General features: G+C 49.2%; 1 protein-coding gene across 3 annotated transcripts in view; it reads right to left on the reverse strand.

The window, feature by feature from the left end:
* The window catches only part of CEP290 (centrosomal protein 290), a 3,224,991-nt gene that overhangs the window by 3,010,005 nt on the left and 190,113 nt on the right, over positions 1–24,873 (reverse strand). The window contains exon 1 of one of the 3 annotated variants that reach the window (XM_069629333.1): positions 5,518–6,300. The exons of the other annotated variants lie outside the window; for them this stretch is intronic. Coding sequence (XP_069485434.1) covers positions 5,518–6,120 — 603 coding nt within the window. The 5' untranslated portion in view covers positions 6,121–6,300. Of the gene's footprint in view, positions 1–5,517; positions 6,301–24,873 lie in introns of those variants that run through there. 3 annotated transcript variants of the gene reach the window in all.

Below are 24,873 nucleotides of genomic sequence, written 5' to 3' on the forward strand. Positions count from 1 at the left end.
AGGGAAGATAATGTACATAACCTACAGACCGCAGTCGCCTCACTGACCAAAGGGGCAAGCAGATTAAAAATAAATGCGACGACCTAGACCCTCCATTTGAACATACACACAACACAGTTAACGCACTACATGGGACCGAGAAGTCAATTTTCTTTTGGGCAAGATTGCCATTATCCATGATGGGGAGGGTGGTGTTGCTGAAAATGGTACTTCGAGACTTCTGTATTTTTTTGTTTTTACAAATGTCCCGTTTGCAATAGCGAGACGGTTCTTCAATAAATGCATAGCATATATAGAGGCTTCCTGTGGTGTAATTATAGCTGTAGGGTAGCACTTTGGAAACTCCAGGACACATACGACCTAGGGGGGATAAAGCTACCCAACTTTGAGGTGTATTTTGTTGCTAGTCAGCTGCAATTTGTTGCAAAGTGGTTGTCAGATGAGCAAAAACACGAGTCATGATTGTCACAAACAGGGGAGAGGTTTTATTTGAAAGAAATTATATGGATGGTAAACTCTCGCACGGCCCACTTGCCCAGATTGAAGAGATTGGGGTAGGTGATGTTGCGTAGAGCCTGTCAATTGATGGGAGACGTATTCCCCACAGATCCTGCTGGTGGCATTGGAAGGAGTGAGTGACCAGTTGCGATTGAATGTAAGGAAATACTGGGAACCTAAGAGTAGTGACGGTCGGAGACGTGATCAAGGAAGGGGTACCTAAGGAGTTTGGGGTTTTGATGGAAGAGGGCGGTGTGCACCCGGGGCAACACCTGACGATGTCCGGTCTACTACTGAGTCTCTGAATCAGGTGGCCAGGGACAGAAGCACAATTGCAACTAGACAAAACGATAGTCATTTTATAATGTATCGGAGGGGAGAGGGGGAGACAGCACAAAGTTTCCCGGATATATGAATTGATAATGTCCAAGGTGGGGAAAGAGTTGGGACAGACGAGGCAGCAGTGGGAAACAGACCGGAGAGAGGAAATGTCAGACGCAATGTGGAACAGAGCTATGGTGTACCACAAGAAGGGGTCTAGGAACTCTAGGCTCCAACAGATACAACTGTACATAACCCACAGAGCCTATTTGACCCTGAGCAGAATAGCAAAGTTTGGGCAAGAAGCGATACAAACTCGCTTGAAATGTGGAGAGGTGAATGCGGATTTGATTCATATGTTCTGGGCCTGTGTAGAAGTGAGCAGGTTTTGGGGGAAGGTGGCTCAAACATTAGCAAAAGCAGATATTCTGGATATTGATCCTTGTCCTGTCGTGTTTACGGGGGGGCTTTACAAGACACAAGAGGGCCAAGCATATAAGCAAAATTAAACACCTTGCATATATATTTGCAAAGCGCCGAATAGCGAAGGGATGGAAGGCACAGGCAAGAACTCTAGTGCAGGTGTGGTGGAAGGACCTGGTAAATTGAGCGAATGCAGAAACTATAGTGTGGCAAGAAGCTGTGGACAGGACTGAGGATCGGGGGGGAGGGGTGGAAGCTTGGAGGCAGCTGATTGAAGAGTTGATCACCTCCATGGTGGAAGGAACAGAGCCGGAGCACAGTCCTGCAAAATGAACAGCAGCCATGGGAATCATTGGAATATAGTCAATGAAGTGGTGGAATTATGTGAGGTTATGTAGGCCGGGGTTGGGGGATATGGGGTTGTTTGGAGAACAATCAGACAATGCTGTTAATATACTATGGCGTATATTATGATGTGATGTCTGTATGTTGTTGGGTTATATTGAAATAAAAATAGTTTAAAAAAAAATGCGACGACCTAGAATCCAGGTTGCAGAGAAATAATATCCGCATTGTGGGGGTGCCCGAGGATGCGCTCACTGGTGGGATGGAGTCGACGGTTGAGAGACTGTTCGGGGAACACCGGGACCTGGCCCCATGTCTGAAAGCAGGAGATTTCCCCAGACCGATCAATGCCAAGCTCCTAGACTATCGGGACAGAGACCACATATTAACATTAGCCAGGTATAAAAAAAAAAATACAGAATGGGATCCCAAATCATCTGTAAATTCCCGGATTTCTCGGTTGCAGTCCACCAGGAGAGATGCCACTTTAACAGGATCAATACACTACTGCAGGAGCAAAGCATCCAATATGCCAGGCTTTTCCTGGCACGCCTTTGATTCCAGTCTGGGGCGGAAACTATTTTTTACCATCCTAGAGGAAGCATTAAGTCATTAAATTTCAAATCCCGTTGGCTGCCCCTGGTGAGCACCAGCCCATGAATCTCCTGCCAGACTGATCCCTTGCACAAGGTTGATTACGTAATGCAGCAGTAATAATGGTTTGCCTGAAGTGTCCTTAACCTACTTGACGTAAGGTACCATATTGTAATGGTAACAAGTCTAATGTGCCTCCACGGTGGCAGCTGTCCCCCAAGCGATGCCTTTGTTTTGGTTTACAAGGTTGCCTGCTGCTACTTGCGGGCCAGTTGGGGTTAGAGGTTGCCTGGGGGAAGGGGAGGGGAGGGGACAAGGGGAACATGACACTGCTAGTTGGGGAACAGCAGTGTGGGTGGGGGAAGGAATCAAGGGGAGGGGGATGAGTAAGAAAGTTGAGTTGGTGGAAAAGTTAAAAAATCCCTTGGCAGTGAGGTGCAAACAACTGATATACAAAACAACCGAGGGGTGACGAGTGGGACAAGGTGGAAACAAGTCATTGAGATAATGTCTTGTCTGCAATATGGCGATCAAATTAATGAGTTGGCATATCAGGGGGACGGGGATCTACTCGAAAGCAAGGAAGATAGTGACCCATGCAAATCGGCACAGGGTCGACGTCCTTTTATTACAGGAAACCCACACTAGGGCAGATGTTTGTTTGAACGTTGCGCCCGCCAGGGGTGGGAACAGATACTACACCTCCTATTCAACACAATCTTGCAGTGTTCTGACACTTATACGTAAATCATTAAACCTCACCACATGGAAGACCCATATAGACCCGAGGGGACGATACATTATTGTGCATTGCTCCCGGGCAGGGACGACACTATTTGTAAACACATACGGGCCGAATGTGGACTCCCTGGAAATCTTTGATGAAGTTGGCGGGATTATCTCCACATATACCGGGGTTCCGATAATTTTGGGGGGGTTGGGCATGAACCTGATCCTTGACTTGGGGCTTGATAGAATGGGCCATGCTCCCAGACCCCTCTCCAGGGCTGCCAGTCAGTTACTGACACATATGGAGGACCTCCAACTAAGGGACGCCTGGTGCCTTATGCACCAGACTGCTCGAGAATGTACCTACTATTCGCTGGCGCATGGCATGGCTTCGCGCATTGACCCCTTTCTGGTCTTCAGTACATTGCTGGTCAGGATAGATGAGACAAACATCCAACCACACACATTGTCTGACCACTGCCATGTAATCCTTCATTTGCGAACCAACTGGCCCCGTAACCGAGCTAACTGTTGGAGATTCAAGTCAGATGCATTGAAGGACATCGTCTTTAAATCTGATATCAAATCGGGCATTGAATTCTTATTTTCCAACAATAGGGATGGAATACATCTCAGGGCATCCGTTGGCAAGCATTTAGAGTGTACATATGGAGAATGGCAATCGACGGGGAGGCGGGTGTCCTCAAAACAATTAGGAGAGACCTACAGAAATGCGCAGACCGCCTTAAGGCTCTAGAAGGGGAACATGCCCGAACATCAGTCTGTAATAAACTGGTGCTTATTTGCTCTGAGTTGGAACTATTTAGATCACATGCCGAGCGTTTCTAATGCGCCCGGTTGCAGCCCGGAAGTATAGGGAAGGTGAACGCCTCGGTAGGACGCTCGATAGAGTGGTCAGAACCGAGCGTGGGCACACCAAAGTGGATAGTATACTAGAAAACCTGGGGTAGGCCAAATGTAACGATCAGGACATCCGCAAAGTGTTCTGCAATTTTTATGGCTTGCTATATGGGGCGGATCTTCGTCATGACTTTTCGGACATTAGGGCCTAGTTGGAGGACTTTACGTTCAAGGCTCAGCCTCCAGGTGACAGAAAGCTTGAGTGTTCCCCTCACAGTGGATTAACTAGTGACAGTAATAAGAAACCTCCCCAATGGCAAGGCCCCTTGTTCTGACGGACTAACGGCAGAGTTCTACCGCCAATACTGCTCCCAGCTGGCTCCACACCTAATCGAGGTCTGGGACGAGTCGCTGGTCAACGCGGTTCTCCCTGAATCGATGAGAGGCCACCATCACAGTGCTATTGAATCCCAGGAAGCCCAGTAGTGAGTGCGGGTCCTATCGCCCGCTCTCTCTTATGAAGAGGGACACAAAAATCTTTGTGAAAGGACTTACAAATCACATTCTTCTACTTCTTCCCCATATTGTCCACCAAGATCAGGCAGTGTTTGGCATTAGATGACTTTTCAATGTACTCGCAAGAATAGACCCGAGCCCGGAGGCGGTGGCGTTCACAGTTGATGCCCAGAAAGCGTTTGATATGGTCTCCTGGGAATATCTATATGCGGTTCTGGATAAATGGGTTTTGGCCCCGAGATGCCCAGATTTATCAAACTCCTACACTCAGCCCCCCGTCTCGAAGGTACTGGTCAACTCTTGCCTGTCAGACCAGTTCACTTTAGGAAGAGGCACATGTCAAGGGTGTCCCTTCTCTCCTATACTGTTCGCACAGACGATTGAGAGTATGGCAGACTTCGTACGTGACCGCCACTGCCACATTCGTTTTAGGGGCTCCCCAGAAATAATCTCACTTTATACAGACAATATTCTAATTTATGTATGAAACCCACTACTTCATTCAGACCCAATTATCTGAGACATTACACTTTTTGGTGAATATTTGGGGGTTTGTAATAAAATTCCACTAAATCTGAGATTTTCCCCCTGACAATGTACGAGAGAACCGCAGAGAAAGTTTCCCCTGCGTTAGTCCCCAAAAGGCATCAGATACCTAGGTGTGCAGGTTTCCTGTGAGAGACCCTCCCTCCAATGGATAACTACACAGTCAACCAGAGACAAGTGGGCGGAGGATTTAGGGTCAGAACTTTCCGATACATAGTGGAGGAATGTGTGTCTGCATACCCGTAATGTTTCCCTAAACTCCAAGTTTATACTCGTACAATACAAGCTGCTAAACAGACTGCACTACACCCCACGGAAACTACACAGGTTCTTGGGATGCCCCTCCCTCAGGGACTTCTGGGTTTTCGGTTAAGAGGATTCTGTCAAAAACTGTCACTGTTATACTAGTCCCCACTCCGTCGGGGGCACTATTTTGGTGGGGGAGGGCTGCATTTGCCAATAAACATCTCAGTTCATTTGTCAACATGGGTTGCATGATTGTCTTTCCACCTGCTCAGTATACACCGTTTAGCAAACACCCACCCTCCGCTGAATCCTGGCTAGTGGACTTAACCTGGGCCCAAAACTGTGAAGACACTTATATAGAGACATTGCCTGCTACCTCCAGACCTAAAGACACGTGGGAGGGATTCCAAGATAGCGGCTAGTAGAGGGTAGATGTACCAGCCGTGCGCTCTGGCTCCTCGGGTGAAAATTAAGCGGTCCACCGCCACGCGTCAGTATCACCCGAAAAACTGAGGGAGAACCCCCGGCGTGCCTGGAGGAGGAAACATCCAGGCTGTAGCCAAGAGGAAGGCTGATCCCCGGCACTGCGTGTGCCCCGGGCCAGATCGGCCTGCACTGTTGCCGAAGAGTCCGCCTCTCGTGGTGTGGAGCCTGAGGGGAGGCGCCTGCCGAGCTCCGGCGGCGGGCGGTGCCAGGCTGCTGCCGCCTGGCTGAGGGTGCCCGAGCCCGGGGGCTGCGCCGAGGTGGAGAGCGGAGGCCAGCAGTCGGGGTGCTGTGAGCGCCAGGGGTGCTGCAGCTTTGAGCGGGCGCCCGCTGCGACAGGCGGGGAAGGAGATCCGACCAGGTCCCCACCCATGGGACTGGCGAAGTTGTACGAGAACCGGGAGGATGAGCGCCACAACCGAGAAGAATCGCTGTGAGTCGGGGATCTCCCGGGGAGGTCTGAGGTCGAGCGAGCGGATCCCCGGCCACCGGAGAGAGAACTACGGCCGGAGTGTGTGGTGGGAGCTGCCCCAGCCGCTCCTGCAGCGGTGGGGACATGAGCAGAAGCAGCAACAGAGGTCGCAGAGTAGTCCAGCTGACTCGATATTGGATCTCTCATGGGAGGAGGCAGCTGCATTTAAGAAGCCCGTTGTGCCCCCTCATCCTACTGCTTTGACCACAGTGGCCAAATTATATTTTATCAAGTGCTAAGGCTGATGCTAGTGGATCACTCTAGGCTGCGTGGACCCCCGTATGGTTCACATAGCTGGACCTTGAGACTGCAGTTGGCTACCCCTTCCAGCATCTAACCCCTGCCCCCCCAATTGTAGCTCTCCAGCTGTTTCATAATAATGGACCGCTGAGGAGAGTGCTTCCAAGGTATAGCTGCTATCGTAAACATACTTTACTGCCCTGGTGGGGGATGGACTGGGGGAAGGAGGTCCATTGGCACGCCACTGGCCTGCGCTGGAAGACGCGTGGGCAGACTGACCCCCGTGAAGATACTAGGGGGAGGGGCGGCCGCACTAGGAGGTGGAGGAGTGAAGGGGAAGCAAGAGCCGGATCGCACTCTGCATGCTAGAAATTGCTTCAATGGCTGCACGGAACAAAGGGAAAAGCAGCAAGTCGTCACAGGACCCACGGGATCTGCAAAGTACCCTCCGCTCTTTGTGGTCAGTACAGGAAAGGGGAGATGGCTCGGAGGGCAGTAACGAAGGGCCAGAGGGGACGGGACCTGCGGGGGAGACGCGGGACTTATCCCCGGTCAACAGACAGGAGTTTGTGGGTGAGATCCAGGCCCTCCAGCAGCTATGGGATATGACTGATGGAAGGGGGCTTCAGGAAGTGGAAAAGGATTCTACTGCTAACAGCCAAGCCATAGAGCGTCTTGACGTGGCAACCCAATACCTGGAGGTGCAGATGGAGGATCTCGAGAACAGATCTCGAAGGATTAACATACGGGTGAAGCTACTGCCGGAATCGGCGTCGGATAAGGACTTAAAACAGGAAATTCAAGACCGTTTCGCAGAAATATTAGGGGAGTCTGCTTCAGGCAGTATTGAGCTGGACCATGTGCACAGAGTGGGTAGACTCTCCAAGGGGCCCTCCTCGATACTGAGGGATGTCGTCGCAGCCTTCACCAGATACGCCCAGAAGGAGGCAGTCCTCCAGGGCGCGAGAAAAAAAGAGACAATAATGTTGAAAGGCCAACAAATAGCTTTATATTAAGACCTGGCAAGCTTCACCTTGATAAAGAGGAGACAGATGGCGCCAGTGTTGAAGGTATTGAATGAGCGTGGTGTGCGCTACAAGTGGACTTTTCCATTTGGCCTCGTTTTTGACTGGGAGGGCCATCAGAAATGGATAACATCCGTCCAGGAGGGGGCTAATGTGTTGCACATCGACTTGGATGGAGGTTCCTCCGGCGGTGAGGGTTCGGTCACAGGCAGCAGGCCAGGGCAGAGGGCATGGGAATGGTCGACGGTGGGGGACAAAAGGCAGAAGGGAACGTGAGGGAATGGCAGTTCATCTAGGGAGGGCGGGAGGGTTCCTGTGTAGAGTGCGGAATTGGTGGCAAGGGGTTTGCTCTACATAAAAACCCAATGGGCATGGGGTGGTGGACCCGTAAAGGCTGCAGATGAGCTTGGGGGCAAGGGGTGCAACATACTGGGATCAGGAAGGGCGATTAGGCTCGGTTGGGGGGGCAGGGGGGAGGAGCAGAGGGAGCGACTGCTCTGGGGAGTTGGTAAGTGGGGTGGGAGGGGGGTCTCACCCTAAGTTGGGGAATCGGGTTGTGTGAGAAGAGGGTGGGGGAGTTGAGTGGAGGTCGTAGCGTCCAGCGGGCAAGTTCAAATTTCAAGGGAGTAAGTCATGGAGGTACGGGGCATAGGGGTAATGGGGCTCAAAACTTTCCGATGAGGGGGAGGGATGGTGGGGTGTAGGGCGGGACCTGGTGAGTAGCAGGTGCCGATCAAGAGATCCGCGCTAGACACCAACTCAGTATTCAAGTGGTTAACACATAATGTTAGGGGTTTGAACTCCCCTCTTGAGCGCACGAAATTAGAGCAATTTACCAGGTCCCACAGACCAGATGTTTTGGCAATTCAGGAAACCCGTTTACTGCGGAAGGACCAGCATCGCCTGCGGTTGAAAGGCTACTCGCAAATATAGTTTGCATCGGGCTCCACCAAGAAAGGGGGAGTGGCATTGGTGTTCGGGAGGGGAATGGACTTTTGACTGAACGATACCCTCCGGGATAAGAATGGCAGGTTTATCATGGTGAGGGGTGAGTACATGGGCACTCCATACACGATAGCTTCGGTGTATGGCCCAAATGCGGGCCAGGAGCAGTTCCTTCGGGAGACCTTGGGCACCTTACAGGACTTTGCGAGAGGGCAGGTGATTCTAATGGGTGATCTCAACCTGGCTTGGGATAGGAGGGGAGACCGCACACAGCAGGGGAGGGGTAGCGGAGGAGCAGCAGCTTTGCCTCAATTAAAGGGACAGTGGGAGGAAGTGGGTTTGAGGGATGTGTGGAGGGCACTAAGGGGAGAAGAGGAGGGATTCACCTTTCTCTCAGATGTTCATAGAACTCAGTCAAGAATTGACTATATTTGGGTGTCGGCAAGCTTGATCAGAGGGGTGGAGTCAGTAGAGGTAGGCCCCATGGGGAATCGCAGATCACAAGGTTGTCCGGATGGAACTCCGGCTGGGAGGGCGCAGGCCAGGGGTGTGGAGCTGGAAATTCCCAGAGATGCTCCTGAGTCTCACACCAATCGGCCAGGTAATGAGGGAGGAGATAGATTGTAAGATTTGCGATTTCTTTGAGCGGAACAATAGCGTCGATACGAGCCTAGAGACTAGGTGGGATGCTTTCAAAGCGACCCTGAGAGGGGAATTGATTGCACTGCAAGCGGAGAGAAATACATTGAGGGGGCTAGAGGCACAGTTGGAAGGTGAAGTCGAGGTCACCAGAGTGCGCATGGTGGAGAACTCTACCAGAAAGGTGTAAAAAAGGAGTATAGGGCAGCAGAGGGCCAGTTGAGAATCCCAAGGACTAAAAAGGCTGAAGCGGCTATGCTTCGGGTCAGACAAAGATTCTAAGCAAAGGCCAATAAGGCGGACTCACTCCTGGCGCGTTTACTGAGGGGTGTTAGGGAGAATTCTCTGTTAAGGCTAATTTCCCAAACCTAGTGAGTCCCCAAGCAGCTTTGCTGGATTTTTGGGGTTTATTTTTTTTCTCCTGCTAAGAGTGAGACTCTTTCTCCCACTCTTAGGCATGATTTGAGAATGTCCTTTGACTGTGAATGTGTTTTATGGGCTATGGGGTCTTTTACTCCATAGGGCTTCATGTGTTTTTTGGTATGTGTGTTACACAGCACCCTCAGTGCAGTAACACGGGGGTGTCATAGTGACCCCCAAACATAGACTACATACCCTGGGACTGACTACTGTCTCCCAAGGCATGTAAAGACACCATTGGCTTTACTAGTCTCAAATTGTGAACGGAACCAGTACAAACCATCATATTGTGGAAGTACTGGTAGGGGCAATTCAATTGCCCCTGGGTCTGTTTTCCAAGGGGGCACTGTCCAGTCCCCCCTTGTCGAGTTTCTGGCTGGTGGCAGTGGATACCACACAAAATATTCCACCGGAATATTTCTTACGGGATTTTCACATTGATTTTAAACGCACCACTTTTTGGTGCAATGTTAAAGATACCGTCGGGTTATTTATTAATATTTATTCCCCGGTTGGGTCTTTTTGCCAGGACTCGGTTTTAAAATGGCGTTTGTGTTCGCCTAGGAAACTCTAACCCAAGTCGAGCCCTTTGTTCCACTTTTTGGCGGGCTTCTGGAATGGGCCACATACGCGGCGGAGGGGAAACGTGAAAGTTTTGCCGCCGATTGGTGTGAGACACTGGATTACCTGAAGGGGGAGTTCAGGGAGCAATGGTGCTCCCAAAGACTGAAGCTGCTGGACTTCCATTGTTGAGGAGTTAGAAGGGGGTCTACAGAACTACAGATCTTTCTTACGCTACGACCAGGGTGGGAGGGGGGGAGGCGGGAGGGAAATGATGTTGGCTTTTTCTTGTTCTGAATTTGTTATGTATTATATGCTGAAATCAATAAAGAGATGTTATAAAACATTTTTTTTTTTAAAAGACACGTGGGAGGAATTCCGATCCTACCTAAACCAACCGGGCCCAGGGGTAAGGCTATGAAGGCTGGACAGACTGGTGTCATAACCCACTTGACTACTGTTGCTATAACTCCGGTTAAACACAGACCAATAGTTTATTTACTGCCATGTCAATCCCTACACGTTTTTATAATTAATTATAATTTTTACCCATATACAACACTGTACTGTGATCGTGATATTGTTTTCAGTGTTGTAAGCTGTACCTGCCATGGTCAAGTAAAAGTTTTTTTTAAAACAAAAAAAATTTAAATCAGCAATAAAAGAGAAGGACTACGAAATGTGGGCGATTGTTGGAGTAGTAGTGAACAAGTAGCAGCAGACTTGGAGGTGGGACAGCAGAACAAAACCGAACACTGAGAAGTAACAGGGAAGTGAAAACACTGAAGTTTCCAACAGAGCACACAAGAAAATGCTCTGACCAAGAACCGCAGCATGGACAATCGAGGGACGCAAGTCCCCTCGTGTTGCAGACAGTGAAAGTAAATAAGACGCAGATCACCTGCCAGTGCTGCGACTCATAGGAACACTTACACCCTGCATTGGGGAAAGCTTGCGCTTCTGGGTGGAATAAGTGTTGGCTCCCCGCAGACCAGGGAAAACAACGGGGGAATGCAGGCAGCACTCGTGAAGATGGGGAGAGAGCAGAGTGAAAAAGAGGCGGCACCATACCGGCCAGTATTCTGGCCACGGGAATACCAGTCAGAGCAGAAGAAGGAAGGGCGCTGCCTTCACTGGTGTCGGCGACATGGGAAAGACGGCAACGTCCCTGGAGAGCAGAGGGACGAAGTCTGCAGAGCGTAGGAGAACCGGGAGGCAACATTGAAAGTAAAGGTACAGCGTCTGAATGGAAGAGGGGCTAATGGGTGGAAGGGGGACGTAAAGGTCATTTAAACCCCCTTTTTTCACCTAAACTTGAAGTGGACAAACTAAAAGAAATAGTTAACTGAATATCGAAAGAGAAATAAGTACTTTCCTTTAAATATTTAGTTTGACAACGGTACCTAGGAAAAATAGTTATACTTGGCAGGCTTGTACACCAAGTGAAGGACATAACATACTATGCAGCCCAGAGAACCAAGTGTTTAGTGCGTAACCAAGGGAACGATCAGGAGATGTGGATTGTTCCCCCTGGCATTAAAAATCCACTTGACAGGGAAGGAGATCAATTCCCAAATAGTGGGTGGTGCAACAAGAGGAAGGTTTAAGTTACTTACCTGAAACTATTGTTCTCCAGCTTGGGTCTGGCATGAATTCACATGCTCATGAATATTCCCCGTCAGGCTGGGAATCACTTTCACTTACAAACGGTCTTTCTCCTTTAAACCAATCATTGTCCTCTGGGTAATACTGCCCCCATCCAATGACGGTCCTCTCCCTAAGCCCCTCCTCTGGCAGCCATCTTCAGATTTGGTATGCACGTAAAGTGACAGTATGACAAGAAGAGCCGCAGAGGGGTTGGAGGGAGGGTTTGCATGTGAATCCATGCCAGACCCATGCTGGAGAACAATGTCTGGCATGGATTCACATTATCATGAATAACCAATACATAGCAGTACAACATTACACAACCATGGGAGGTGGCAAGGCTCAACAGAAGCAATTACACTTACCCCCGGAACAGACTCACCTCAAGCAAACAGGTTGCGCAGCACTGCCTGGCCGACTCTGGACTCCTGGACATATACCCCAGATGGCTTTTCGATACCGTAGATTACTGTCCATGCAATAATTCATTCTTGTATAGATGTACGAGTCATATGCCAATTGTAATTATTAATGCACTCATGGATTAAGTTTGACAACTGGTGAACTATACTAGGCTCTTGATCATATATCATCTGTAATATGTGAATGTTTGGGTAGATAAGCATGCGTAACGTTACAATGAGCATACTAACACATTTTATAGATTGTGACAATATGTCCATTGTGTTAAGGGAATGTTTGGGTACTCTCATATATATGTGATTGGTCTATTTTTTTCTAAACATTTTGCATTATTCATCATATGATATCTAGACAAATGCTCCTATGGTTATGTTAGATTCAAAGTGGATATATGTACCATTATAACGCTGTACAAAAATTGGTTTGCAAGAAAATATGCTTGTTCTTGCATTGACTGTAACAAGGGATATAAATGTGTTGCCTTAAACACCCTTCCTCGCACTCTCGATTCAGCTTTAGTATTGCTCTGGGATGAACGCGTATTCACTCAACCCTGCAGGACATTTCATTTGACTATGTGAATAGGACGTGTTTTTGCCCTTTGCATCTTCCACTTGTAGATGGCTGATGCAGTTACTTCACCTTTATACTTAGTCCTTCTCCGGGTTCCAGACTCCATTAGGGTCTGTATACATGGTGCTCTTCAGTCTCAGTCACCATATCCAAGGATGCTACCGGCAGCGGTCTGCTCTTCCCAACCTCATGTATATGCTAGCACAGGTATGCATGTGTACAATATATCAATTGTTCTTAGAAACTCTAATGTCTACACTAGACACTACTGTCTATCAAACCATGTCATAGATCATCGTTTCCTTCACGCATTCTACTCTACCTTGTAGTTACTCTGTCTCCTTGACAATGGACTGTGTCAGCACGAGTCACGATTAGAACGTGTTGGGCAGTCACCTTGGTAACCCCTTCTCTACCTGATCCCGGCAAGCACGCTGTACCGATTGAGCTCACTGTGCAGGTAAGTGTATTATATTAACACACATGCATATGCATGCTTTTCGATATCGTGACAATTTTTGGTTTCACGAGTGACTCATCCTCCCTCTTCCAATTCACGATGTCCTTATATCACGTATGCCATATAAAGCTAAGAGCAAACCAGATATAGGTCCGGTTACAGTGCCGTTCCGGCGGTCTCTTATATGCTGCACTACGCAGCTCCACCTAATTCCCTTGACCTGCCATCCAATCATTTTCAGGTAGACACCCAGTTATTTTTTACCAAAACCTCTCCAGTAGGGCATCATGCTCTTTACTAACCAGGATCCACAAACTTTCTTTGCCAGCGGTTACCCGTGCCGTACATTATCGCCAATTTTTGCAAGTCGTGCCACACAATGTGTCGGTGTTCATCTCGCTAGAAGCAACCTCCGATTGAATGATATATTTGGCGACTTGAGATTAGGGTGAGTCCCTTGTTGCAATAAGATTGGTACACATACTTGACAGCTATCATTTGCCTCACCTTGCTTCACAAAGCATTTTATTTCTGCTCTGTACATTTCTGTTACTCCCAAATTCTAGGCTACTGATCATTTTAAGTTGTGAACTTCACGATCATCTGGACACTCTGATCAAATCCTGTGCGCCCTTCTTCGGACCACCGCTAATGTTTTTCTACACTTATAGGTGAGCGCTCCCAATAAGAGAAAGTCATGTATACCTGACTCTTTATGCTCATGGAGTATTTATAATATCCACAATACCTTTCTCAACGACAGTCCTGGTGATGTCGGTCTCTAGACCCAAGTATAAAAGTATAAGGCACATTGCCGTTTTGTATACCCTAGCAGGTCACACTACAACTCTTGATCCATAGAAACATGTGGAGGCTATACGAAATAGTCAATTTTTTCCAACTTTAATGATATCCATTAAGACTCCTATTCAGTTCATTACTACAGTTAGGCCATGTTGTCCAATTGATTGACCTAGGGTGCGAATGTAGCTATGTATTGTGAAGTTGTTTCTGTACCCTTAGAGGAATGGTACTTGTTCATTGGGAACCTTCTTTCAAATTATGCTATATGAAGAATTGTCTATATATTTGTAATGTGACTGAATGTATCGACGTGTAACCTACCATATGTATGCCATCATAGATAACAGAATATCTTTTGCTCTTTTTTCTTTTCAACATTATCCATCATCAACCAACTACAGTTCAATTCGGGCTCCTGATGAAAAGGGAGCTCCCCTTGAAACTCGTAAAGCCATCTATGGATTGAACTTGAAGAATGTGTTTTTGCTTATTTTTATTTTTCCTCTACATGTGATTAAAACACTTGTTTGTTTTATAGAGACTGTATTCTATAGTATTTATCTAATTAACTATTTGAAAAGCAACACCTTGCAAAATCTTACAATTAATTCATTTAACTATATATCTATAACTATATATCTAACCATTTGCTACCTCTTTGGCGGAATAAAGACAGTGTGCAAGGGACGGGAGGGTTCCTACTTTGGATCTTCTTATCTCCTTCATTCGACTCTGGACTCCTCCCTGGAATCCCTGTCGACGCAGTACACTTTCGTGAAGGTGCGAGTGGACCTCCACATAGCAGCCCTGCAGATGTCGAGCAGGTGCACACCAGACAGTAACGTCGTCGTCACAGTGATCTCTCTGGTGGAGTGGGCTCTCGAGCCACCGGGCAGCAGTCGGTAAGCCAACCTATGACGGTGCGTGATGCAGCTGGAGAGCCATCTTGAAATGGAAGTCTTGGACAAGGCCTTACCATGGTTCACAGGACCAAAGTTCACAAACAGTTGTGGGGTCTTCACAAAACTCTTCTTGTGTGTGACGCAGAACTTCAGGGTACAAGCAACGTCCAGCGAATGCAAGCTCCTTTCCGCCGGTGAGGGTTTCAGGAAAAAAACAGGTTAACACCAAAAGCTTGTTAAGGTGGAATTTCGACAACTTTCGGTATGAAGGAGGGGTGCGTACGTAGCACCACCCTCAATTTGTGGAAAGTCAGGTATGGTTGTCTGCAGAATAGGGCCTGGATCTCATCAACCCTCCTGGTAGAGGTGATGGCCGCCAGGAAAGCAGTTTTCCACGAGAGGAACTTGAGCAGGGCCTGATGCAAAGGCTCCAAAGGAGCGCCCATGAGCCTCGTCAGAACCACGTTGAGCTCCCACTCTGGGGCAGGAGCCTTCACCAGCAGGAAAGATCTGAAAAGTCCTTTGAGAAACTCCTTGACAAGTCAAAGGGACCAAAGCGAAGATCTTCCTGGCGACCTGGTGTTGCGGAGATAGCTGCCAGATGTACCTTGATGGAGGCGTGTGCCAGTCCGGCCTGGGCCAAGGATATCAAGTACAGCAGGATCTGTAGGGCCATGACCCTCAAAAGGGGTAATCTTTGACCGGCACCACGTAACGAAACGCTTGAACTTCTGACTGTAGCACTTCAAGGTCGACGATGCCCTGGCTTTTGCAAGTACCTCTCTGCAGTCCGCTGGCAACGCTCCAAACTCTAGGGCCGCAGGAGCCAAGCCCTCCGGTTCAGAGATCCTTGGTCGTGATGTAGGATTGCGCCTCCTTCTCTGGTGAGAAGCTCTGGAACCACTGGCAGCTTGACCGGAGGCAACGCTGACGGGCTGAGAAGGTCTGGGTAGCCAATCTGCCTCGGCCACGCCAGTGTGATGAGTATCATCATCCTGCATTGGCACTGTCCGAGTGTGTTGATGACTTGTAGCAGCAGAGGTAACTGAGGAAACGCATACAGAAACAGCCCTTCCCACTGGAAGGAGAACACGTTCCCCCAGGCTCCTCAGTTGGTGGAATCTGCTGGCAAACCTCTGACATTTGGAGTTTGCCACAGTCTCAAACAGATCGATCTGGGGCCCGCCTCGCTTCACGAAGATGCGGTCCACCTGGTCCTGTCGATTTGTTCCCACTCTTGGCAGGAACGCAATTCCCTGCTGAAGGAGTCTGCAATGGTGTTCTTGACTACCGCTAGGTGAAGAGGGACGATGAACATCTCTTGTGTGATGGCCCAGCATTCCAAGTCCTGCGCTTCCTTGGCGAACGCCGTGGATCGAGTGCCCCCCCCCCCCCCCCCTGACACCCCTGTTTCCTGATGTAGAACATGGTGGTCGTGTTGTCTGTGAAAATCCTCACCACCTTGCCCTTCAGAGATGGAAGCAATGACTCGAGGGCCCAGAACACCACCCGTAGCTCCGGATGTTGATATGGAGAGCCTTCTCCTCAGGCAGCCACAGGCCTCTGGCATGCAGACATCCGGTGTGGGCTCCCCAGCCTTCCAGGGAAGCATCCGTGGTGACCATTTCCTGGTATGGGGATTTTGAAACCCTGTGCCCCGGGCGATGTTGGAGCAGACACGTTCTTTCTGACCAGAAAGTATCTGGAAAAGACTCTGAAGCCTCAGAGCCATTGGGGAACTAGCTCTATCGCCCCTTTTCGCAGCATGGCCCGTACCTCTTCCAGGAGCTGAGGGATGTGCTGCTCCTGACAGGTAATTGGGAGGTTCCGCTGACACCTGCGTTGAAACGCCAGGGTGTGCCCCTGGGCGAGAGCGTCCAGCACCCATCTGTTAGTGGTGATCTTCCACCTGCTGACGAATTCCGTCAGCCGGCTTCCCACAGGGGTGCACGTGTGGGGGCCTGACGTCCTGGCCGGTTCAGGCCTGCTTCGGAGCTGGCGTCATGCTCTGCAGGCGACAATGCTGTCCCCTGCTACCAAAGGCCTGGGAATGGCCTCTCTAGGCTTCCTGAGTCATGGATCTGGAGGGCTGACAGTATGAAGACGAGAAACCTTTGGCAAACCTGCTCGACTTTCCCCTGGAGGAGCAAAAAGAGCAATGCTGCTAGAGAGTGCCCAGGGAACGGGCCATCTTCATATCCGCCTTGATGGCCTGGAGGGACTGGTCGACGACCTTCCCAAACAAGTTCTTTCCGTCGAAGGGCATGTGCAACACATTTGCCTGACCTCGAGCGGGAAATTTGTGGCCTTCATCCAGCTTTGTCGACGAAGGAAGACAACCTTCCCCCATCTGCTAGAACAGAGTGTCAGCACCGTCCAACGCCACTTAAGGCATGATCAGACGCTACTTCCCCTTCCTGGCGATTGCCTTCATCCTCTTATCGTCAGGGAGGAATTCGAGAATATGCCCCAGCTTGTACCACAGCTCCCTGCTGTACCTGGCTAGGATCATCAGTGCGTTGGTCACCTTGATAGTTGACGCTGCAGTGTAAATCTCCTTCCTTCCCATGGCGTCCATCCTCTTCGCCTCTCGCTGTCTGGAGGGACCGAAGACGACGAGGACGAGTTAGCTGACCGTTTCCTCACGGCTGCCGATACCACCGAATCCGGCGATTTTTGCGACCTCGGGCACTTGGGTGCAGAGCCGGCCCATGATAGTACTTCTCCAGCCTATCCCGTTTGGCTGGAGTCATGCAAGGGTTCTTCATGGGGCCAGGCCCTCTTGCCACACGTCGTCCAGAAGGGGCACCGTCTCTGGTACAAGAAACCCCCCTCAAAATGCAGAGACTCGGCGTACGCAGCGACAATATCTTAGTCGTTATCCATAGTTGTGGCCGTATCCGTCCCCGTGTCTGCTGGGGGAGAAGGGGCCAGACGCAGACGTGGAGGCTGAAATGGGGGCAGCGGATGACGCTTCCTCTTCTTCATTGGAGGCTGAATGGAGACCTGGAAGACTACTGGAACCAGGCCCAGGGGCATCCTCCTCTAGATCTCCGACACCAAGGTGTGCAGGGTCGACAATGTCCAGAGACACGTTCCTCCGCTGAGCTTGCGGGAATCAGAAAACTCAGAAAAGGAATCATCCTCCTCTTCCAAAGTCCTAGTGGACCGTGTGCAAGGACTCCTGGTCCTCGTCGTCCATGGACGAGACCTCCATGGCTTGGGCCATGGCCTGGGAGGGCTGTTTCAGAGCCTCCTTGCCCCCCCTCTTTTTTTCTCCCCTGTGGGGTTTCAACCGGGGCCTGAGCCGGCCCCCCCCCCCCTTCTGATGTGCCAGCAGACTTTGCCAAAGTCACTGCAGCGGTGTCGCGCATTGGGGGCAGGGATACCTTCTGTGCTGCAGGGGCTACCTTCACTGGGTCAGTCCCCTTAGCAGTCTTGATATCAGCCGTCGCCAATTCCACCGTCGATCACGTCTTAGCCTGTGCCGATTGGGCCTGCTTGGGCTGTTCGGCCTCCTTCTCCTCCGTCCACAGCTTCTACGACTTCTCCCACAGTTTAGCCGGGGTAGAGTATTTCCTTTTCAAGGAGGATCTCGATTGCCGGCTGTCAATGGAGGGTGATGTCGATCGCGTCTTATCCACCATGGGACCTGCTTCCCCGGCGAACCTGGTGGACTCGGACTTGCGATCCTTCGCCTTATCTTGTGCCCACACGGATGAGGCACCCTCAAAGGACTTGGAAGACCGCGCCTCGGACCGGCCGGTCCTGGGTGAGGCATGATCCTGCTGGGAACACGGGGCAGAGACCCTAGCGTTAAGCCATGCCGCTGTCTACTGTGCCTGTCCGTCATCGTCTTCTTGGAGAACCCGAGGCATATTTCGCACTCCACCTCCATACGGTCTGGATGCAGGCAGTAGAGGCATCGCAGGTGCTTGTCTTCTACAAACACATTCTGTAGCCCGCATTTGGTGCAGGGCTTGAAGAGGGACCTTCCCTCATTCTCCTCGGTCATGGTCGGAGGGCGCTAAGTAAGCCTGATGGCCTTCTAGAATCTTCGAAGATCTTGGCCCTTGAGGGGTACCGAAATTCACTGACAACAGATCCCCACTGTAGGAAGATGAAGAAGACAGCACACAGGCTTGTTTGGAACAAAAATAGAACCTTTTCCCATCAAAAAGACAAAAAAAAAAAAGTAGAAGTAGCTCACAGAGCAACCTCGAGGACTCCCAACACTGAAGCATGCAGTAAAAATCTGAAGATGGCTGCCAGAGGAGGGGATTAGGGAGAGGACTGTCATTGGATGGGGCAGTATGACCGTACAGTGATTGGTTTAAAGGAGAAATACAGTTTGCAAGTGAAAGTGAAACTGTTTTCTTTAACCGAGGATTCCCAGCCGGACGACTGGGAATATTCATGCTGGAGAGCTTACTTCTATTGCCCTATACAAAATGTCCTTTCCCGGGGAAAGCTTCTGCTTTCGCGGACAAAGTGGCGCTGTGTGGCCAGATGTGCAGACGGAGACTGTCTGGTCCCCAGTCCACATCTGTGCCAGAGTCTGTTGCTGGGTATACTGTCCATGACCGGACAGCCCTTGCGAGTTTGAATAGTGCAGATCCTTACCCTTGATGGATCTGGTGGCTGCTCCAGTCCAAATCCTGAATAAAAGGAAGATTCTTGCAGATCATCTTTGGAGCCAATACCCCTACACAGAAGTGCAGCCAGCTGAAGACCTGAGGACGACCATTGCAGCAGACTAGCATTGCCTCCAACAAAGTTCCAGTGAAATGCTGCTCTTCTGTCCTGATCTCAAGAAGGCCCTTGTCAGTGCTTTGATCACTGCGGCGGTGGGAAAAACCAGTCGCGACCCCTGCTTAAGAATACGTGCATGCTGAGACTTTGGCAGTTTCCCTGCATCACCCTGTGGACTGGTGAACTCTCTACTGGGCTTCCTTGCTGCAGCCTTCAACATTAGGAGTGCGTCCTTGGAACTTGGTGGATCCTCAGCTTGTACTCCAGCATGTTCAGCCTTCTACTCCCAACAGAAGCCTTGCAAGGCCTGCTCCTTTGTTCGTCAAATGGAGATCACCTTTTGCCGCCTGACCATTGGCACTCATTGCAACCCTTCTTCTTCGCCCCCTGTAGGTCTCCTAATATCGCCTCTTTGGCAGAAGTTTTCTTACTTTCGAGGGGGGTGCAGCAGTCATGTAGTGAGAACGTGCTGGAGCCAAGCTTGCAAATGATACTGCCCCATTTTGGGGCAAACTGTGTAAATACTGGTTTATTTCTTTTTGAACCTTGATCCCGCAACATGACGGAGCTGGCAGAAACAGAAGTGGTGCTATCACCACTAAGAAGCGCAGCCCAAGGGACAGCAGCCGCATGAACCAGGTTGGTGGCCAGAGTGTCGGCTTGCTAAGGGCTGGAACACTAGCAAGGCTGCGGTTGCCTACTCAAGCGCACACGCAGAGCGCATGAGACTGCCACTGTGTAGCACATTACCACAGTGGAGGCACTGCGGGAAGCAGCAGGACGCCTATAGCAGAGCCTGTGCACAGAGTTGGATGCCTCGGAGCATTGGCAGGGCACAGTGAGGAGGCCGTGCTGAAAGTAAGACCACTGCTGGAGAGGGAGCAGGGCGATATACACAGCAGTTGTGGCAAGACCTGCTGCAGGGCGTCAAAGGGAGGCAGTTGTGTGGCAGCTGCGATCAATACCAAGAATGGCAACATAACAGGCAGCGTGATCGCTGGAGGAGGCCATGGGAGGCCTACCACTAGTGACAAAGTCAGGCATGTGATTTTGGGCTTTTGTTGTGGGCTGGGGTGAGAGGAAAGGAGATTGCACTTGGGAGGCTGCTGTGTGAGCAGGGGCAATATCAGTGTGAGCAGGGGCAATATCAGTGGTAATCAGTGTACAAAGCAGGAAACACTGGGGCTCACTGCACATTGATTAGTGCAGGATATGTGACGAATCCAGAGGTATTGTCATTGGCCAGGGAGGTGAGGGCCCCTACCTGATAGTCCCCCCTTGGGGTGGTACTCAGCGGGAGGATCTCATGGGGAGGGACGACCCCATTGAGAGTAGGGACCACTTCTGGAGAATGCAGAATCCCTTTGACCCTCCCACCTTTCCTCCAAACCCTCAGGTACTCAATGGAAGTACAGGGACAAGGAACAGGCCAAGAACCAAGACATTCAGTGTAGTCATTCGCATGAGCCGATTGGCCAGCTGTCATTCAAAGTAGGAGAAGGAACGGAGCGATTGAGTCTTCCATCTCAGCACGGACCGGGAGCCCAGCAAGCCTGGTGAAGGGGATCCTCTCTTGAGGAACCAGGAGTGCGTGAAATGCTCGCTGCAGGATGCAGGTGGTGGAGGACGGTGTCAGCAGAACATACCAGTGGAGCGGAAGGCTGGAGAGGACGCCAGCAGCATCTCACGGCAGAGACAAGCAGTTGAGCGGTGAAAGGCCGGCCGAGTCTAGGCACAAGCCACATGGCTGCATCCAAAGAGTCCAGTTTGAGCCCCTTTCTCCAGAAGGGGTACGTTTCTTCCCTGTAACTCCATTCTCCAGCATTGGTATCTTTCATAGATTCACATGCTATTAACAATTCCCTGTCAGGCTGGGAATCCTCAGTTAACTTTTTACAACAGTAAATAAAGAACACTTTAGGTGTTTATTTTGTATCCCATTGCCCTCCTTTTGGGAGATTGTGGTCCCCACCAATGGGACATCGAGCATGTAGCTCCTCCCTTGCAGTATCCCTTCAGATTCGACCCAGTATATGCTGGACTTCGGTGTATCGGAGAGTGTCTTTTTACCACAGGGATGGCCCGAGGGTGCATGTGAATCTATGAAAGATAGCAATGCTGGAGAAATGGAGTTGCAGATAGGAAACATAACCCTTCTCTAGCATTGGATCCTTCATAGATTCACATGCTATGAACAGATTTCAAAGCAGTATGGACCTAGATGGCAGTAGGATAACAGTGAACAGCTTGCAGTGAAAATCTGACACCTCTGTCGTCCAGCGAATAATCTCAGGGTCGTCCGAAGACCCCCACTTCATCGCTATAACCTTTTTAGCCAAACCCAATGTGACCGAGAGGAAAGTCTTCTCATTCTTAGTGAACCATGTCTCCTACCATAAACCAAGCAGCACAACTTGGGATCACAGGGGACCTGGGACCCAACATTGTGGACAACCTAAGCAGACACCTTCCCCAGAACAATTGAATACGTACACATTACCATATCATGTGAACAAATGTACCTCCCTCCAGACCACATTGCAGACAGCTATTATGGCCCACAGCACCCCAATGGGCCATGTCGGTCCTCTAGTATACTCTGTAGGATTTTATATTGAATAAGACAGGCAGCTATTCCAACCTCCCGTGGAAAAATGAGTGCTTCAACCGACTCCTCAGGGTCTAGGGGACCTACATTCCCTTCCCATTTAGCCTTAAGATGGGACAGTTCCTGGGCTCCTAACGCTTTGTTAACAATGCGGGTAGGGAAAATGTTAGTTTTTAGGGGTCAGCACCTAGGGATCTCGTTCAGAGCAGGAAATTGGGACCCAACTGCATGCGTCAAATTGCATATAGTGATAATGACATTCCAGTAGCCAACCCTTCTCCACCTCCTCCTCGTCCTACTCCGTCCCTGACACACCCGATTCCAGAAAGACTACTACCTTCAAATTTTAAGTACATCCATGGGCTCTTCCACGGCTCCTGCATATGCTAATTTAGTCATGTATGCTTTTGAAACAGATAACATTTTAGTACACCCCACCTGGAAACCTAAACTGTGTGAATGGAACAGATACATCAATGACATCTTTGTAGTTCTTCTATGGCACCCTTCCAGATACCAATCATGTTTAACATATCTCAATGAGCAACACACAAGAATTAAATTCACTCTAGAAATTGGCACTCCCAGTGTCCACTTTCTAGATGTGTCGGTGACACCCTTCGGTAACCAATTTAACACATCCATCTACCGCAAACCTCCTGATGTAAACAACACATAACATCACGCCAGCCATCACCCCCCACATCTCAAGAACAACTTACCCTTGAGTCAATACATGAGAGCATGTAGGACCATCTCAGACGATCACACCTACCAAGAAGGCACTGAAGACATCACAACGATTTAGGACAAGGGGCTACCCAACAGCACTAGAGGAAGCGAAAATGAAGACCAATACTAAAACTAGAAAGAATCTGTTAACACCTAAATTGCATACAAATGATCCACCCTTAATTCACCTGATGAAATTCTCCAAACAAAGTAGTCAGATTAATAGACTAATCAAAACGAACTGGACGATAACGAGACTGGATCCACAACTCTCCAAACTCTTTCCCAAACCACCTATGATAGCAGACACATCAGGTAGAAACTTCAAAGACAGCCTAGTCAGGGCTGAAAGGATAACTCAATCGTCACAGGTTTTCCTATCCAAACCCAAGTATGGCACATTACTGTGTCTACACTATGGACACTGCAACAATATCCAAAAGGGTGACTTTGTGAGACACCCATACACTGGACTTAAAGTGAAACTACGACAATTTGCTAGATGCAGCCCAACAGATAAGGGGCGTTTCAGCCATGTTTACTCACTAAAATTAGGCAAATATTCCCCAAAAATTAAAATAGGGAGTAAAAATGCTGCAAACAAAAATGGGAAACAGACATATGCCTTGTGCCCCTGCTTTCAACCACACAGCTCCATCGATATGTTGAGGCCAGTAGTGCAGGAAGCAATTGCTATTAATCAGAAGAAGTAAACATGTATCTTTTAATGTGTATGAATAACTGGGTGCAGAGAAATAATTATTCCGAAATCATTTCCATTTTCCAGTTAAAACACATTTTTACTCACTTATAAAATAATCCCACTGGTAATTGCAGTTTTACTCCTTAAAAATCATTTTACTCCCAACTTCACAAGATAGGGAGTAAAATACTGCCACTTCAAAATCTTATCTGGAGCACTGGCTACATGGTTAGATTTATGGCCTCATTTGCACGTGTGGACTTTACTATGTAGGTCAGACAACACGTAAAATTAAAGAGACAATTACAAAACACAAATCCAACATCAGAATGTAAAATGCAAAATCCCCAGTCGCAAGACACTTTTATGGAGAAAAGAAACTCAAGAGCACAGTTGAAATTCATAGTGCTAGAACTTGTTAGAACCCCTCCAAGAGGTGGAAATACCCAGACACTACTATCCAAGCTTGGAATGTTCTTGATCCATGTTAGGGAGAATTCTCATTTTATGGCCAATTTCCCTTACCTAAAGAGTCCCCCAGCAATTTGCTGGATTTAAAGGGTTTGTTTATTTTTACCTGCTAAGAGTGAGACTCTTTTTCCCACTCTTAGGCATTTTTGCTATGTGTGTTCTAGGCTATTTTTGTGTTTAATGCCTATGGGATCTTTCTCAACCCCATAGGAACCATCTTTATTCATATGTGTTACAAAGCACCCTCAGTGCAGTGACACAGGGGTGTCATAGCGACCCCCAAACATAGACTCCATACCCTGGGACTGACTACTGTCTCCCAGGGCATGTAAAGTCCCCATTAACTTTACTAGTCAATTGTTATGAACTTAACCAGTACAACCCATCTTATTATGGAGGTACTGGAAGGGGTTCATAGTTTTTCCCCTATGTTCATTTTCGAGAGGATACCCTACAGTCCTCTCTCTCAAAAGTTTCTGGCTGGTGGCAGTGGTTACTACCATAAATATTGGACCGCAAATATTTCCCTATGGGATTTTCCCATTGTTCGAGGCTACCACTTTTTCTGACAGCCTCTAACATACCGCCGGTGCATTTTAATATTAACTTTGTTCCTATAGGTTTTATTTGCCAGAACTTCAATATAACTTCTTTCTCATGTCTTTCTCTAAAATCCTAACCCAGGTCGGGGATCCTTTGTTCGTCCTTTTGGCGGGCTTCTACCGAGAAGCCCTTCTTTCGCCGCACCAGAGTCTGGGGTGGGTCCATTGTGTGGGAGGGGGAGTAGGACCCTGGACAGGGTTGCCTCAGCAACCCATGTCGCACTCTATCCTGATAGGCTGGAGGGTCTCCCGCCAAGAAGACCACTCCACTGTGTGAGTGACAGCTAGGCTGTATGAATGGGGATCTTTGTGCATAAAAGCAGGGTCCTGAG

The sequence above is a fragment of the Ambystoma mexicanum genome, chromosome 12 (assembly GCF_040938575.1).
Source record: "Ambystoma mexicanum isolate Mex_15411 chromosome 12, UKY_AmexF1_1, whole genome shotgun sequence".
Lineage (NCBI taxonomy): Eukaryota > Metazoa > Chordata > Amphibia > Caudata > Ambystomatidae > Ambystoma > Ambystoma mexicanum.